The sequence below is a fragment of the Mastigoproctus giganteus genome, chromosome 2 (assembly GCF_048544385.1).
Source record: "Mastigoproctus giganteus isolate SK-2022 chromosome 2, ASM4854438v1, whole genome shotgun sequence".
In the NCBI taxonomy this organism is placed as follows: Eukaryota; Metazoa; Arthropoda; class Arachnida; order Uropygi; family Thelyphonidae; genus Mastigoproctus; species Mastigoproctus giganteus.
In genome coordinates this window covers 244,220,019-244,235,231 of record NC_143576.1, presented here as the reverse complement: position 1 = coordinate 244,235,231, position 15,213 = coordinate 244,220,019, and the positions used below count along the sequence as shown (strand labels likewise).

The 15,213-nt window shown below is 38.3% G+C and overlaps 1 protein-coding gene across 7 annotated transcripts in view; it reads left to right on the top strand.

Moving 5' to 3' along the window:
• LOC150090338 (forkhead box protein P4-like) overlaps positions 1-15,213 on the top strand; it is a 482,373-nt gene that overhangs the window by 452,700 nt on the left and 14,460 nt on the right. For all 7 annotated transcript variants that reach the window (XM_090389816.1, XM_090389817.1, XM_090389811.1 and 4 more), the window contains one exon: positions 14,395-14,524. In XM_090389816.1, coding sequence (XP_090245942.1) covers positions 14,395-14,524 — 130 coding nt within the window. The remainder of the gene's footprint in view (positions 1-14,394; positions 14,525-15,213) is intronic.

The following is a 15,213-nucleotide window of genomic DNA, read 5'->3' as shown; positions in this document are numbered from 1 at the left end:
ACCGCATATTCCCGGAGAAATATGGCCTTAGTTGCTAATACTCCTAAAAACCAAATAACAAACAAACAACCCTTCATTGTAACTGTTCTTTACTTTTGATTTTTGCAGCAGTTATTATTGAATAATTTTCAATTTTAATGTATTCAGAAAATATCATGCCATTGGACGAATGATAAAGTGTAGGTAAATAGACACATATACACTGAGTGATCACTGAATTATGACCATCTACCTAATACTTCATAGGTCTTCCTTTTGCCTTCAGTACAGCAGTTATCCAACGTGGCATTGATTCAACAAGATGCCGGAAGCTTTCAGGAGGTATGGCCAACCAAGCTATGTGTAATGTACCCAGAAATGCAGGTATGGAGGTGATTGGTGTATCCAGATGCTTGATATGCCTTTCCATAGTGTCCCACAAGTGCTCTATGGGATTGATATTGGAAGAGTTCGGAGGCCAATCAATATGCTGGAAGTCAGAACTGTGTTCCTCAAACCATTCCTGCACAAGTGCCCGGGTGCCTCCGTAGCCAGGTGGAAAGGAGCAGCAGTGCGTAGCATACGCTTCTTGATTAGACCGGGGTTCGAGCCCGTCACCACCAAATACGGAGGATGCGAAAAGGTCAGGGAATGACCACCGCATATCCCGGAGAAATATGGCCTTAGTTGCTAATGCTCCTAAAAACTAAATAACAAACAAACATAACAAGTGCCCGATGGCTCGGTGCATTGTCATCTTGGAAGACACCATCGCCATTCGGGAAAAAGTGTAACATAGCTGGGTGTACACAGTCAACAAGCAGCTGACAATAGCAGAGACCACTTATACATTGTTCCACATGCACCAGGGGTCTAAGTTCCTGCCAGTGAAACATGCCCCACACCATACAACCGCCTCCACCAGCCTGCACTTTTTATACCATGCATGATGGATCAAGAGCCTCATGTTGTTGAGCAAATCCGTACACTACCATCCAGAGTGTGGAGTAAATAATCCGACCAGCACACCTTCTTCCAGTCTTCTAACTTCCAACTTGCATGCTCTTTGCACCAGGCAAGTCTTTTACACCGATGAACCTTGGTTAGGAGAGTATGCCATAGGGGTCGTCTGCTGGTATAGCCCATATGTGCAAGCGTGCGATGCATGGTCATGCCAGATATTGTTCTGGGTTGGCCCATGTTGTATTGGGTAGTAAACTCTTCAACAGTGCTGTGCTTGTTCGCCCGTAAGAGTCATCGGACCCGGCACTCACCTCTAGCATCAACCTTTCGCTGACCTTTGCAGTTTTGCTGTTGGGTCGTTGCTTGACCATTTTGATGCCAGTCCTGGTACACTTTAACTACGGTGGCTCTCGAACACCCCACCAGTTCAGCCATTTGGGAAATCGAGGCACCAGCTCGTCAAGCACCCACAATCTGTCCTTTATCAAAGTCCGATAAATCCTTCCTTTTACCCATCACGTTCAGAATTTTACTACCTACTGAACCACTGACACCTTATCTGTGCTATGTAGGTCAACTAACTGCTCACTCTCGTACCTCATGTGGTCAAAATTCAGTGATCACTCAGTGTATAAAGGACTTACCATAAAGCATAAGAGGTTCGCAGTGCTCTACATCATCTGCACTAACTCTCTCATTCCTTGTTACATTTGCCATGTGGCTAAACTGCCCTTCATTGTTAACTGTTCTTTATTTTTGATTTTTATCATATAGGACTACCCATTGCGTTGGGTAGTCCTAAAAGATGTCTTTGTATAGTCGCACAAGACCATACTGATAGAAAAAATATTTTGTGTTTGTTAATTCATTATAAAGAGCATCGAGTTGTAGTTTATATAATATTTAATTTCAACTTAATTTAATTATGAGAGACCTTATATTTTTCATTTTCAAAGCCAAAGACTTGCTATTTGGTACCTTTAATGCATTGTTTTTTAAAAGCGATCTTTTGTGGTGTTTTCTTCACTTTCTGCAGATGCATAAAATTTCTCACTGATTTCCTCTATTCAGATAATTTTAATACCTTTTACTGTTTCACCTTTTTATATCAGTTATTCTTGTTAAGAAACTCTACATTTCATTCACATACCTTTTAGATGTTTTTGATTTCCTCCAAGAATTCATGATCAATAATTTTTATAACCACTGTAATGGCAGAAAGAGAAAAAAAAATTGATAAAAACTCTATTTATTGCCACACGAATTTTATAAAAAGAGTGCAATAAGCAGAAAAAAACAAAATACATTTTATTTTTATTTTTTATTATAAGATATTTTATCATTGTGATACTGTACTTAGAGATGATTAACTGAAGAAAAAATTGACAAAAAAACTCTCAATTTAATTTTCTAAAAGGAGAGCAATGATCGCCAAAATGGCTAGTTGGGTTCAGTGGATTGTTTGTTATTTGGTTTTTAGGAGCATTAGCAACTAAGGCCATATTGCTCCGGGGATATACAGTGGTCATTCCCTGACCTTTCCGCATCCTCCGTATTTGGTGGTCACAGGCTCGAACCCAGTCTAATCAAGAAGCGTGTGCTACGCACTACTGCTCCTGCCCACCTGGCTATGGAGGCACCAGGGTTGGGTGGGGAGGAATTACTTCTGTCACAATGTCTTCTGTCTTAGTGGATCAGAGCAAAAAAAAAAAAATTAGGTAAAAATATATGCTACTTCATTATAATTTTTGAAAAATGGAAGTAAGTACCAAAAACCAGAATTGTTTTTTAAATAATTTAAATATTTAAATAAAAAAATATTTAAATATTTAAATAATTTTTTTATAATAAGTTATTTTATTTTGACAACATAGAGAAGGCTTGACTGGAATTATATTTTCAAGAAAAATTCTTTGTTCACTGTTGTAATTTTTATTTTAATTAGTTAAATTTTTATTCTAACTCCTCAGAATAAAAATTTTAGAAAATAGTATTAATATTTAATTTATATTTTATATTTACAATGCATATAGTGCTGTTAACCAGAAAAATAAAATGTATCAATGAGAAACCTACGTGTGTCGTCGCACACACTATTAGCTATTAAAATGCTGACCAGGCTGGCCTGGTGGGTGAAGTGCCTGCCGGTCAACCCAAAGGTTGCGGGTTCGAATCCTGCCTCGGGCTTGGATTAGAGTAAATGCAAAAACATTGGGAGGTGCATTATGGCTGCAACTAACCAAAAAAAAAAAAAAAAAACTATTAAAATGGCTGTTGATAGATAGAAACCTCTATGTCAGAAGGTTTTTACAGTTTCATACTAACCTTAACAAAAAAAAAAAGATTGTGCTTGTGTTATAGTAAAAAATGTTGTGCCAAGTTTAGTTAAACAGTAAAGAAACTTATGAATATATCAGCCACATAAAATTTACTTCTGCTAAAGAAAAATATTTTTTTTACCAGTAACAATGCAGTTTGTATTTAATTTATTTTGATTGTTTATTTTATTTGTTAAATTTATTTTAAGTTACATTGTTTGTGAATTGTAGGCTGCCCCTTCAATACTATTTTTAGATCTGTCTTAAAATACATGATTATTTTTCTATCAAATACAGTAGTTAAAAACATCTGTATTTATATAACTAAATATCAGGTTTAAAAGAGTGCAGTTCTATAGTGTGCAGTGAATTACAATGGTAATTAATTATTACAGGATTGGTACATACTATAGAAAGTGTGTTTTGTTCTATGAAGTATTAATGGCAGCAGACAGTGGTATTATCTACAATGAAAATGACTGCAGAAAAGCAATCTATTGATGAATTAAAAATACTATTCTTTTTTTCTTAAAGCATAATTTAAAACTAGTTGATTTTGTAATAAATGGAAATATTCTTTCATAAAAACTATTAAATTAAAATGAATACAATTTGGCACTATTCTTTTTTTCTTAAAGCATAATTTAAAACTAGTTGATTTTGTAATAAATGGAAATATTCTTTCATAAAAACTATTAAATTAAAATGAATACAATTTGGCAGATATTTAAGTATTATAAATTATCATAGTGTCAATAATTCACAATTTACTATAACTATGCTACAATTACATCTTTCAACAATATTATTAAAATAATTTGAACTTCAATATGATGACTTCTTATACAATCTTACTCTAAAAATGAGAAAAAAATTTTTCATTGGTCAAGTCACCTTTTTTTTTGTTAAAATATGTTGTTTTTAATTTTTTATTATTCTACACCAAGCTGTGATATAAATAAAAGGTCAGCATAGAGAGATTGAGAGATTTAAGGTTCATCTCAGTGTTTGAAATCATTATGGGCCTCCCCTCTTTCTCTCTCATTAATAATGGCCTTATCTAGAAGATTAACCTGTTACTATTATAGGCAATAGTTCTTTAACCTTCTAGCAAGTGTAACAAAACAATCATTGTGTATTTAGTATTAGTGGGTGAAAATGATGCAAGCAAAATTATATAGCATCATCTAAAAAAATTAAATAAAGCACTTCCTGTATCACATTTCTGACTCCTCAAATAATCTGTTAAGTTTCTCCTTAAATTTATTCAAACTACCTATTTCCACAGCACCAAATGGAAGTTTGTTAAAACAAACAGCTTCCTGCTTGCTGAAAGGAAATTTCTGCACATTTATCCTGCAACCATCTTTCCTCGGTTTAAATTTATTACCATTTGTGTGCATTGTCTGAGCAATAGGAAGGATGCCATCATCATTTAGCTTACGCATTCCATTCAAAGCCTCAGTCTGATCTCCTTAAAGGTGCCTAGTTTCCAGATGCTCCAATTTCCATCACTGTTTTGTTGCCCTTCTCTGCACCTGTTCCAACAGATCCATATTTATAATAGTATTAGTAGCATTAGTATTAATTGTGGAATATATGATGCAAGAAAGCAAGTATACAGCATCAGCCAAAAAAAAAAAAAAAAACACTTCCCATTTCACCTATCCATTCCCTCCAAAATTTTGTCTAGTTCTTCCTTGAATTTATTTAAGCCACAATGAAAAGCAGAAGTTTGTTCCAGCAATCATCTGCTCACTGACTAAAGGCAAATTTCCACATATCTATGGCGCCTCTGTAGCCAGGTGGGCAGGAGCAACACTGCGTAGCACACGCTTCTTGATTAGACCAGGGTTTGAGCCCATGACCACCAAATACGGAGGATGCAGAAAGGCCAGGGAATGACCACTGCATATCCCCCGGAGCAATATGGTCTTAGTTGCTAATGCTCCTAAAAACCAAATAACAAACAAACAAACAAAAACAAACCACACATCTATTCTGCAATTGTCATTCCTCAGTTTGAATTTATGCCCCTTCAAGTGTGCAATCTGAGCATGAGGAAGAATCCCATCAGCATTGAGCTTGCTCAAACCATTCAAAGCCTTAAACATCTCAGTCAGATCAACTCGCAGGCATCTAGTCTCCAGATGCTGCAATTTGCAGAACTGAAGCCTTTCTTGGTAAGAATACTAGTTTCTTCCCCTCACCAATCTCGTTACCCTTAGCATTAGCATTAGTAGAGGCATTTGATGCAAGAAAGCAAGCTTATGCAGCATCAGCCAAAAAAAAAAAAAAAAAACCCACTTCCACTTCACCCCTCTGTTCGTTCAAAATACCTGTCCAGCTGAGCCTTAAACTTATTTAGGCTATCAACATCCACGACAAGGGATGGAAGTCTGTTCCACCAACCAACCACCCGCTGGCTAAAGGCAAATTTCCGCACGTCTATCCTACATCTGTCTTTCCTCAATTTGAATTTATGCCCTCTCAGGTGATTATTCTGAGCTAGAGGAAGAATCCCATCAGCATCGAGCATGCTCAAACCATTCAAAGCTTTATACACCTCTATCAGATCACCTCACTGGTGCCTAGTCTCCAGACACTGTAATTTGCAAAACTTAAGCCTTTCTTCATAAGAGCACCCCTTTGTTCCATTCACTAATCTTGTTGCCCTTCTCTGTACTCGTTCCAGCAGCTCTACATCCTTCTTGAAATGAGGCCTCCAGACCTGTATACAGTACTCTAGGTGTGGCCTGACCATTGCCTTATACAAGGGAATAATCACCTCCTTATTCCTGCTGGAAAAATTCCTGTATATCATTGACAATACTCCATGAGCTACTCTTGCAGCCTGTCTGCACTGTTCAGAGAACTTCATATCTGCCTGCACAACCACCCCCAAGTCCCTTTCATTCTCTACCACTGTCAGTGTTGTACCACAGAGTTGATACGTTGCTCTGGGGTTGCTGTTTCTCATGTGTAGTACTTTACATTTGTCAATGTTAAACTTCATTTGCCACCTCTCAGCCCATCTGCTCAACCTTTCCAGATCCTGTTGCAGCAGCATAGTGTCAGTAGTGTCCTTGACAACCCTGCCAACCTTTGTATCGTCTGCAAACTTGGACATTAAGCTTGATATACCATCATCAATATCATTTATAAATACAGAAAACAATAATGGACCCAACACTGAGCCCTGAGGGACTCCACTAATAACATTAGTCCACGATGAGCAGTGTCCATTGATTACCACTCTCTGTCTTCTCCCCCTCAACCACCCCTTTATCCATAGCAGCAATTTGCCTCCAATGTCACACTGCTCCAATTTGTGTAGCAGTCTTCCATGTGCAACAGTATCAAAAGCCTTTCTAAGATCCAAGTATATAATATCAAAGCTATTCCCTGCATCCAGTTCTTTTGTGACTGCATCATAGTATCCAATCAAATTGGTCAGGCAAGACTTCCCCTTAACAAAACCATGCTGTGTCCGAGCTATAACTGAAGTCTTGTCTAAGTGATCCTGCAGTGCTTCTTTAACCAGTGCCTCCATTAATTTTCCTGGAACAGAAGTTAAGCTTACAGGTCTATAATTACTTGTGTCAGCCTTTGATCCTCCTTTGTGAATTGGGGTCACATTGGCACATTTCCAGTCTATGGGGACAGAGAGAGAGAGAGAGATAATCTTTAATGCCCTTCACGGCCAAAAAGCCAGGGGTTTACATTTTTACAACCTCCCGAAACTTCCGGGAAAATAGAACAATTAATTTACAAAAACAGGTAATTTTACAAAAGAAAACATATTTTATACAAAGGAGAGAACTCCTTACGAGAGTTAGGTCTGATTGAGCTGACTTAACATCGAGATAAGAGCACCAGCTCAATCAGACAGGAACAGATGTAAGGTACACATGTCAATGCTTATTAGTCCTACTAGACATAATTTTTTTCCTGTAAGTCCGGTCAACAGCGAATTTGTTCAGGTCGGCGTCAAGTGCCTGGGTTTGCTTGAACATCTGCTGAGGGAGGAACCTGTCCGAGAGATGGAGTCGCGCTGAATGCGAGTAGATCTCGGGATTGGCCCTAAGGGCAGCAGGGGGGATCCTCCAGCCACAGGTATCCCAGAATGAAGGTGTTGCGATTATGCCTGTTATCATCTTGACTGTTGCTAGGAGGCGTTGGTCTTCGACTAAGGTGGGAAGCCGTGGAATCCCGAGAGAGTTGGCGAGCTGCGTGGTATGAATCAGAACTGGAAGGTTGTGCTTCCTGTTGGCCCACTTTAGGAGCCAGAATTCTGTGGCAAAGAGTGGTTTCTTTATTGATGGTGCCGCTGACGCCCAAATTTCAGCAGCATAGAGTAAAGGTGGAAAGATGATTGCTCTTATGTACCTCACGGTTGTCTTTTTATCTCTGATATGAAGGAGATGCTGTTTTGCTATCCACCGGAGTCTTGAAGCACGTGTGAGGAGCATGTCTATGTGGGCGTTGAATCGAAGTTTGGAGTCGAATACAACGCCCAGATCACGATGGCTGGATGCAATTGGGATGAGGGTGTTGCCGACCGAAGGCTGGAGAGAAGAAGGAGGTTGCTTCAATGAATACACCATGAATTCGGACTTAGCAGGATTGATCTTGAGCCCGAACTGGCAGAGGTAAGATGTGACTGCAGTGAGAGTGTTGTTAATTTCCGTTTTTACCAGATCAAGGTCTTGACCAGGAATGATGGGAGTAAGTATCTTGATATCATCTGCATAGCTCAGTAGACATCGAGAATGTGCAACCAGTGGGAAGATAATAGATGAGAACAGAAGGCCGGAAAGGACCCCTCCTTGTGGGACTCCTGCGGTGACGGATCTAGTAAGGGTGCGATCTCCTGTCTGAAGCTTTATAACTCTGTTATTCAGAAGAGAGGAGAGAAAGCATAATATGTTCCCTGTGATCTGGAAGTGGCATTCCAGGAGAGTGAGTAGTTGGTTTACTTGGACGGCATCAAATGCAGCCTCAATGTCTAAGTAAGTAACAGCTAGTTCGTGCCTTTTCTCGAATGCTGACAAGATAGTATTCGTTGTGGCTAGCAGATTTGTGATCGTTGATCTGTTTGGAAGGGAATAGTGAATTTGGGCCGGATTACTGGGCATGATCTGCTTGGTGAGGATCGGGAGTAAGGTCTTCTCCAGGAGCTTCAGCAGGCTGGAGGAGTTGGAGATGGGTCGAAAATGTTTAGGTTTCGATGGCGACTGAACTTTGGCTAAAGGTTTGATAAGATAGTTTTCCCATTGCTGTGGGAAAATCTGGTTCGAGAGTAACTGGTTGAAGATAATTAAAAGTGGCTGAATAATGTACGGACTTAGGCATTTGAGCATGAATTGGGGAACTCCATCATCACCAGTGGTTGACGAGGCAGGTAGAGAATTGATGGCGACGATCAGCTGTTGTTTTGTGATCTGAATGGACCTCCCCTGAGTCCAAGGAAGCTCTCATAATTATGGCTAAGGGTTTGCTTACTTCCTTTGCTGCCTCCTTTAATATAACTGGATAGATCCCATCCACCCCGGATGCCTTTCCTGTGTTTATCTTCAACAATTTCTCCTCCACTTTACTCCCAGTTATTTCAAGATTCTGTAGCTTACTGCTAGAGTTGAATACACCTCTGGCATTCCCCTCGCTGAATAACTCCTCATGTGTGAATGTCGATGCAAAATATTCATTTAGTTTGTTAGCTACCTGAGCAGGATCATCAACAGTTGACCCATCAATATCAAGTGGACCAATCTGATTCATCCCCTTCCTTCTAGAGTTTACATAAGTAAAGAACTCTTTGCTGTTTTTCTTTGCATCCCTTGCCAAGCATTTCTCGTAATCTGCCTTCGCCTGCCTAACCTCCTTTGTACCTTGGTTGCATATCAACTTGTATCTATCATAGGCTTCTGTGTCATGTGTTAATTTGTAAGTATCCCATGCATTTTTCTTCTCTGCCATTTGCCTCATTAATTCATCTGACATCCATTTTGGCCTAAACCTTGAACAATATTTCTTAGTTGGTATGTAAAGCCTAGTAGCTTCCAAGATAAGTTCTTTGAATGCTTCCCATTTTGAATTTGCTGTTGGTAACATCATCAGTTGGTCCCACTGTATAGAATTTAAATACTGTCTCAGTCCATCGTAGGTGCCTTTACGGAAGCAATAACCCTTCCCTCTACCCCTAATGGTAGTTACCTCTTTGAGTAAATCCCATTTCAGCACACTGTGATCACTGCCACCTAGTGGTTCATTTATCTGCAGATTCTTAATGCATGAAGAATCACTGCTGGTAATCAAATCAACAGTATTACTCCCTCTAGTTGCCTCCCGAAATGCTGATGTAGAAAACAATCATCCAATAAATCCACAAAAGCCCTGCTAGTGTGTGAGTAACCAGCCCCCAAATTCCAGTCAATATCTGGGAAATTAAAATCTCCAATTATAAGACTCTCTGATTTACTGGCCCACTCTATTTCTGTGTACAGTTACTTATTATACTCATCAGAGTCATTAGGCCTATAGCACACTCCTACTCTCAATTTTGATCTCCCAATGCTTATGTCACACCAAATTGACTCAACACTGCACTGTCCAGCAATGTCGACTGGCTTCACTTCCTTGGTTTTTATGTGTTTCTTAACTAATAGCATAACCCCTCCCCCCTTCCTATCCTGTCTATCCTTTCTGTAGACGTTGTACATCCCAAATTCCAGTTCTGCATCCCTTATATCTGTGTGACACCACGTCTCTGATATTCCAACAATATCTGCCTTTGATGTTTTGAGCAATACCTCAAATTCATCAAATTTGTTTACTAAACTCCTAGCATTGGTGTACACGCAAGTATACCTGCACCTGTTTCTATTCTTAGCTACCCTAACACAACCCATGTGTTTACTTGTACCGCAATGGCTCCCAGCAGTCTCTGAAATATCATGCATCTTGTTTTTCAGGCATCTGCTCATTCTAATAGAAGCAGTGCAAGAATCTCTTTCACCTCTGCCAGTGGCTACTGTCAATCTCTTGGTCTTTGTCTCCCCCCAAGCTAGCAGTTTTCCGACCCACCTAACACTGCCTCGATAGCATCAGCAAATATTCTTGCACCCTTTCTATTTAAGTGTATCCCATCCCTGTAGAAGCAATCTCTCCTGTTAACAAGTACAGTCCAGGCTGAAAAAAATTCTACCCCTTGAGCCTTGCACAATCTTTCCAGGGCCGAATTGATCGACAAGGCTCTCATCATATACTCCCTCCTATCGTGTCTGGGCAGAATTGCAGACACTTTCAAATTCAACCCTAATTCTCGGCTTTTGTTCAACAGTGACCTGTACTTGTTAAGTAATTCTGCCGGTCTCCTACTCTTAATATCATTAGTGCCAACGTGTACAACTATATCACCTTTTGTGCCCTTAAAAGATGATATTCGCTCTACAACATCATCAACCTTTGCCCCTGGCAGACATACCCTGGTCCTGTTCCACCTATCCTTTGTACAAAGCATGTTCCCCGTTTCCCTGACAATAGAGTCACCAACAACTACTACTTCCTTTGGGACCAGCGCATTCTGCCTTGGGGGTTGCCTCTGTGTCACGTGATGCCCAAGTGCAAGCTCTGGCGTTGATGTGGGCAGCTGAGAGCTTGATGGGCCCCTCAATTTAGTTTCTTCGAGGGCATCCACCCTGTCCTTCAAGCTCTCATATAGGTCCACAAGAACGCTGAGTTGTTGCCTGATATCGATACACTCCTTGCATCGCGCACACACAAAGACATCCCCCATGGCAGTATCATGTCCCGTACCCGATTGCTCTGCAAACATCAAGCAAACAGTGCATTTTATAAGGCTGTGAGTCAGAGGACAACTGCCCCCCTCAGTTCTGCTCTGAGCCACAGCACTTCCATTAGCTTGAGCCTTTTGCTTTGCTGCTCTGGTCTGAGTCATGATTCTATTAATTCATTAATTAATTATAATTAATTATGTTATGTTATTAATTATGTTAAATATAATTAATTATGTTATGTTATTAATTATGTTAAGTATAATTAATTATGTTATGTTATTAATTATGTTAAGTATAATTAATTATGTTATGTTATTAATTATGTTAAATATAATTAATTATGTTACGTTTGTAATCTAAGTCGTTATATGTATTTATTTAAAAGTACAATTTAACTGCTAACGAAGTTCAACTAACGCTATCTAGTACGGTATATAACTATCATATCACAAAGGCGGGAACTTACGAACTTTATATCTACGGACACTTAAGTATTAATTAACTTTCAAATCTCGCTGTCTCAATTCAGAATAAACTAACGATCCTTACTAGGTCTATAAGCTACTTACAGAAATAATTCGATGTAAAAAATATTCAATCAAGCGGCTAAATATGGCTAAAGAACTTCTCGTTCAGCGGAGTTGTGGATACCCTTACCGATACTTTTATGCAATTACAAGGCCGAGTAAAGAATAAATACACCAAATTAATCAGAAAATCACAAAATAATGTTATACTACTAAATTTAAATCAGAAGTTTTAGAAAAACAATAATTTCAAATCAATAAATAAGAAAAATCCACTTAGCGGCTTTGAACACGACCGTCTCCTAGTAGCCTCGTCAGCAGGACCCTTCTCTGTACTCATTCCAGCAGCTCTAGATCCTTCCTAAAATGAGACTTCCAGACCTGTACTCAAGGTGCGGTCTGACCATTGCCTTATACAAAGGGATGATCACCTTCTTATCCCTGCTAGCAAAATTCCTGTATATCATTGACAAAACCCCATGACCTGCCCTGGCAGCCTGTCTGCACTGCTCAGAAAATTTCATATCTGACTGCACAATTGCCCCCATGTTTTTTTCATTCTCCACTAACCTGGGTGTAGTACCCTACAGTTGGTATGTTACTCTGGGGTTACTGCTACCCATAAACAGTACTTTGCATTTGCCAATGTTAAACTTCAGTTGCCACTTCTCAGCCCATCTGCCTAACTTTTCTAGATCATGTTGCAGTAGCATACTGTCATTACTGTCATTAACAACCCTGCCAACCTTTGTATCCTATGCAAACTTGAACATTAAGCCTGATATATCTTCATCAATATTATTGATAAATATAAAATATATTAAATTGATAAATATATAGAATAAAAATGAGATTTCCATACCAGACTCGTATTCAGTACTTAAGGTGGGGTCTAACCATTTCCTTATATAATGGGATAATCACCTACTTATCTCTGCTGAAAATTCCTGTATATCCTCACAAAACCCCCATGAGCTGTCCTGTCTGCACTGTTCAGAAAACTTTATATCTGACAGCACAATTATTCCAAAGTCTTTTTCATTCTCCACTACTCCAGTGTTGTGCTACACAGTTGGTACATTATTCTGAGATTACTGCTACCATGCAGCATCTTGCATTTTTCAATGTGTTCAACTTGATTTACCACTTTTCAACCCATCTGCCTTCGTTTTTTTAGATATTGTTGTAGCAGCATATTATGATTACTGTCATTAACCACCCTACCAACATTTCCTATCTCCTACAGACTTAGACATTAAGTCTGATATATATTTACCCTTTATCAATATCATTAATAAATATTGAAAACAACAAAATGCCCAGCACTGAGTAACATTAGTCCAATAACAACTCTCATTAATGATCATTCTTTGTCTTCCCCCATTCAACCATCCCTTTATTCATATCAGTAACTTACCTTCTCTGTACTCATTCCAGCAGCTCTACATCCTTCTTGAAATGAGGCCTCCAGACCTGTATACAGTACTCAAGGTGTGGCCTGACCATTACCTTATACAAGGGAATAATCACCTCCTTATCCCTGCTAGAAAAATTCCTGTATATCATTGACAAGACACCATGAGCTACTCTTGCAGCCTGTCTGCACTGCTCAGAGACTAATACCACACTGCTATTGCAATTTGTGCAGCAGTTTTTTTTTTTTTTTTTTTTATGTGTAACAGTATCAAAAGCTTTTCTGAAATCTAAATGTGTGATATCAAAATTATTTTTTGAATCCAGTTCCTTTGTTACATTGTCATAGTATCCAATCAGATTGGTCACACAAGATCACCCCTTAACAAATCCATGTGGTAACTGCCATATAATTGCATTCCTGTTCAAATGGTCCTGCATTACTCCTTTAACCAGTGATTCTATTATTTAGCCTCAAACAGAATCCAAATTTACAGCTCTGTAAATACCCACTTTTCACCCTTTGATCCCCCTTTGTGATCATCTCTGGTCCATAGGAACTTCCCCAGAATCAAAGGATGCTCTCATAATTATGATTATTTTATTTGCTTTTTTAGAATAAAAGACAAAAAAATAGTTGAAAATGTACATTTTATAATTTATTCTTTATTCTGACACTATATGGATAATAAGAATAAATAATATCTTTAATAATGGCAGTCTTATTATTCAAAAATATGATTTCTCAATTACCTTACTTCTGATACTCAGCACTCAAAAATAGTGAAATCAAAGCTGAGACAAACCTCCACAAGGAAATCAATCCTGGAGCAGGGTGTGATGCTTTTTAGATGAACACAGAGCTGCAAATAATTCCTTTATGGCTGTCTTCTCCAATATAAAGAGTATTTAATAATGCAGATCAGAAGTGAATAACATACTTCAGAATACTAAAAGTAATACTGATGTTAATTCTAACAGATATTTAAATTTTTAAAAGTTTTTTGTTTTTGGTGTAGAAAATGGAAAAATATGCTTGCTAGAGGGTTAAGGATTTCATGAGATTTCTGTGTTGAATGTCATTGATCTATAAACTATTTCAGCCATCGTATATTCTTATTTTCTATAGTTATCCCTAACTCTAGTTTTTTAAACATTAATAAAACTTATTTATTTTCTTCAAATGTATATTTTGTAAAATACTGCTTGATAATGAATTTCTAATTTATATTTCAGGTATTTTGATTACTTGTTGATTCCAAACCTTTAGACTTCATACTTAATCTGATATTTTCCCAGAACTGACAATAATTTTTATTTATTTTTTGTATCCATTATTTTATTTATGATGACAAAATTTAATAATTTAAAATATTATTATTTTTTTTATTCTAGTGGTATCCAGCTTCCCTCTCAGGGTCTTTCTCAGACCCATCAACAGGGACAAACTCAGGGAGGGGTAAGGAGTCCCCCTCTTCCACAGAGTGTGGGATTGTATGGTGAGAGCTTAAATGCTTCCTTGCAGGTAAGATATGATTATTATCATTATTACCATTATTACTATTAGGTTGCCATTATGAACAAAACCAAAATATGTCCAGCAGGTGTGCAAATTGATGATGTTACTAACCAGCTGCCATTTCTTAAGGGAAGTAAAAGGGTGGAGGGATTTTGGTTACCTTACATGAACTAATGATATTAAACAAAAATAAACTGAAGACCATGCTGGAAAAATGCTACAAGATAGGTCAAAATATTATAGCATTTTCAGTTTTTCCCAGATATGACAGACTTAGCATTAGCGTTAACATTAGCATTAGCGTTAACATTAGCATTAGTAGAGGCATATGATGCAAGAAAGCAAGCTTATGCAGCATCAGCCAAAAAAAAAAAACCCCACTCACATTTCACCCACCCCTCCATTCATTCGAAATACCTGTCCAGCTGAGCCTTAAATTTATTTAGGCTATCAACTTCCACAACAAGGGATGGAAGTCTGTTCGACCAACCAACTACCTGCTGGCTAAAGGCAAATATCCGCACATCTATCCTACATCTGTCTTTTCTCAATTTGAATTTATGCCCTCTCAGGTGATTATTCTGAGCAAGAGGAAGAATCCCATTGGCATTGAGCATGCTCAAACCATTCAAGGCTTTATACATCTCTATCAGATCACCTCGCCAGTGCCTAGTCTCCAGACACTGTAATTTTCA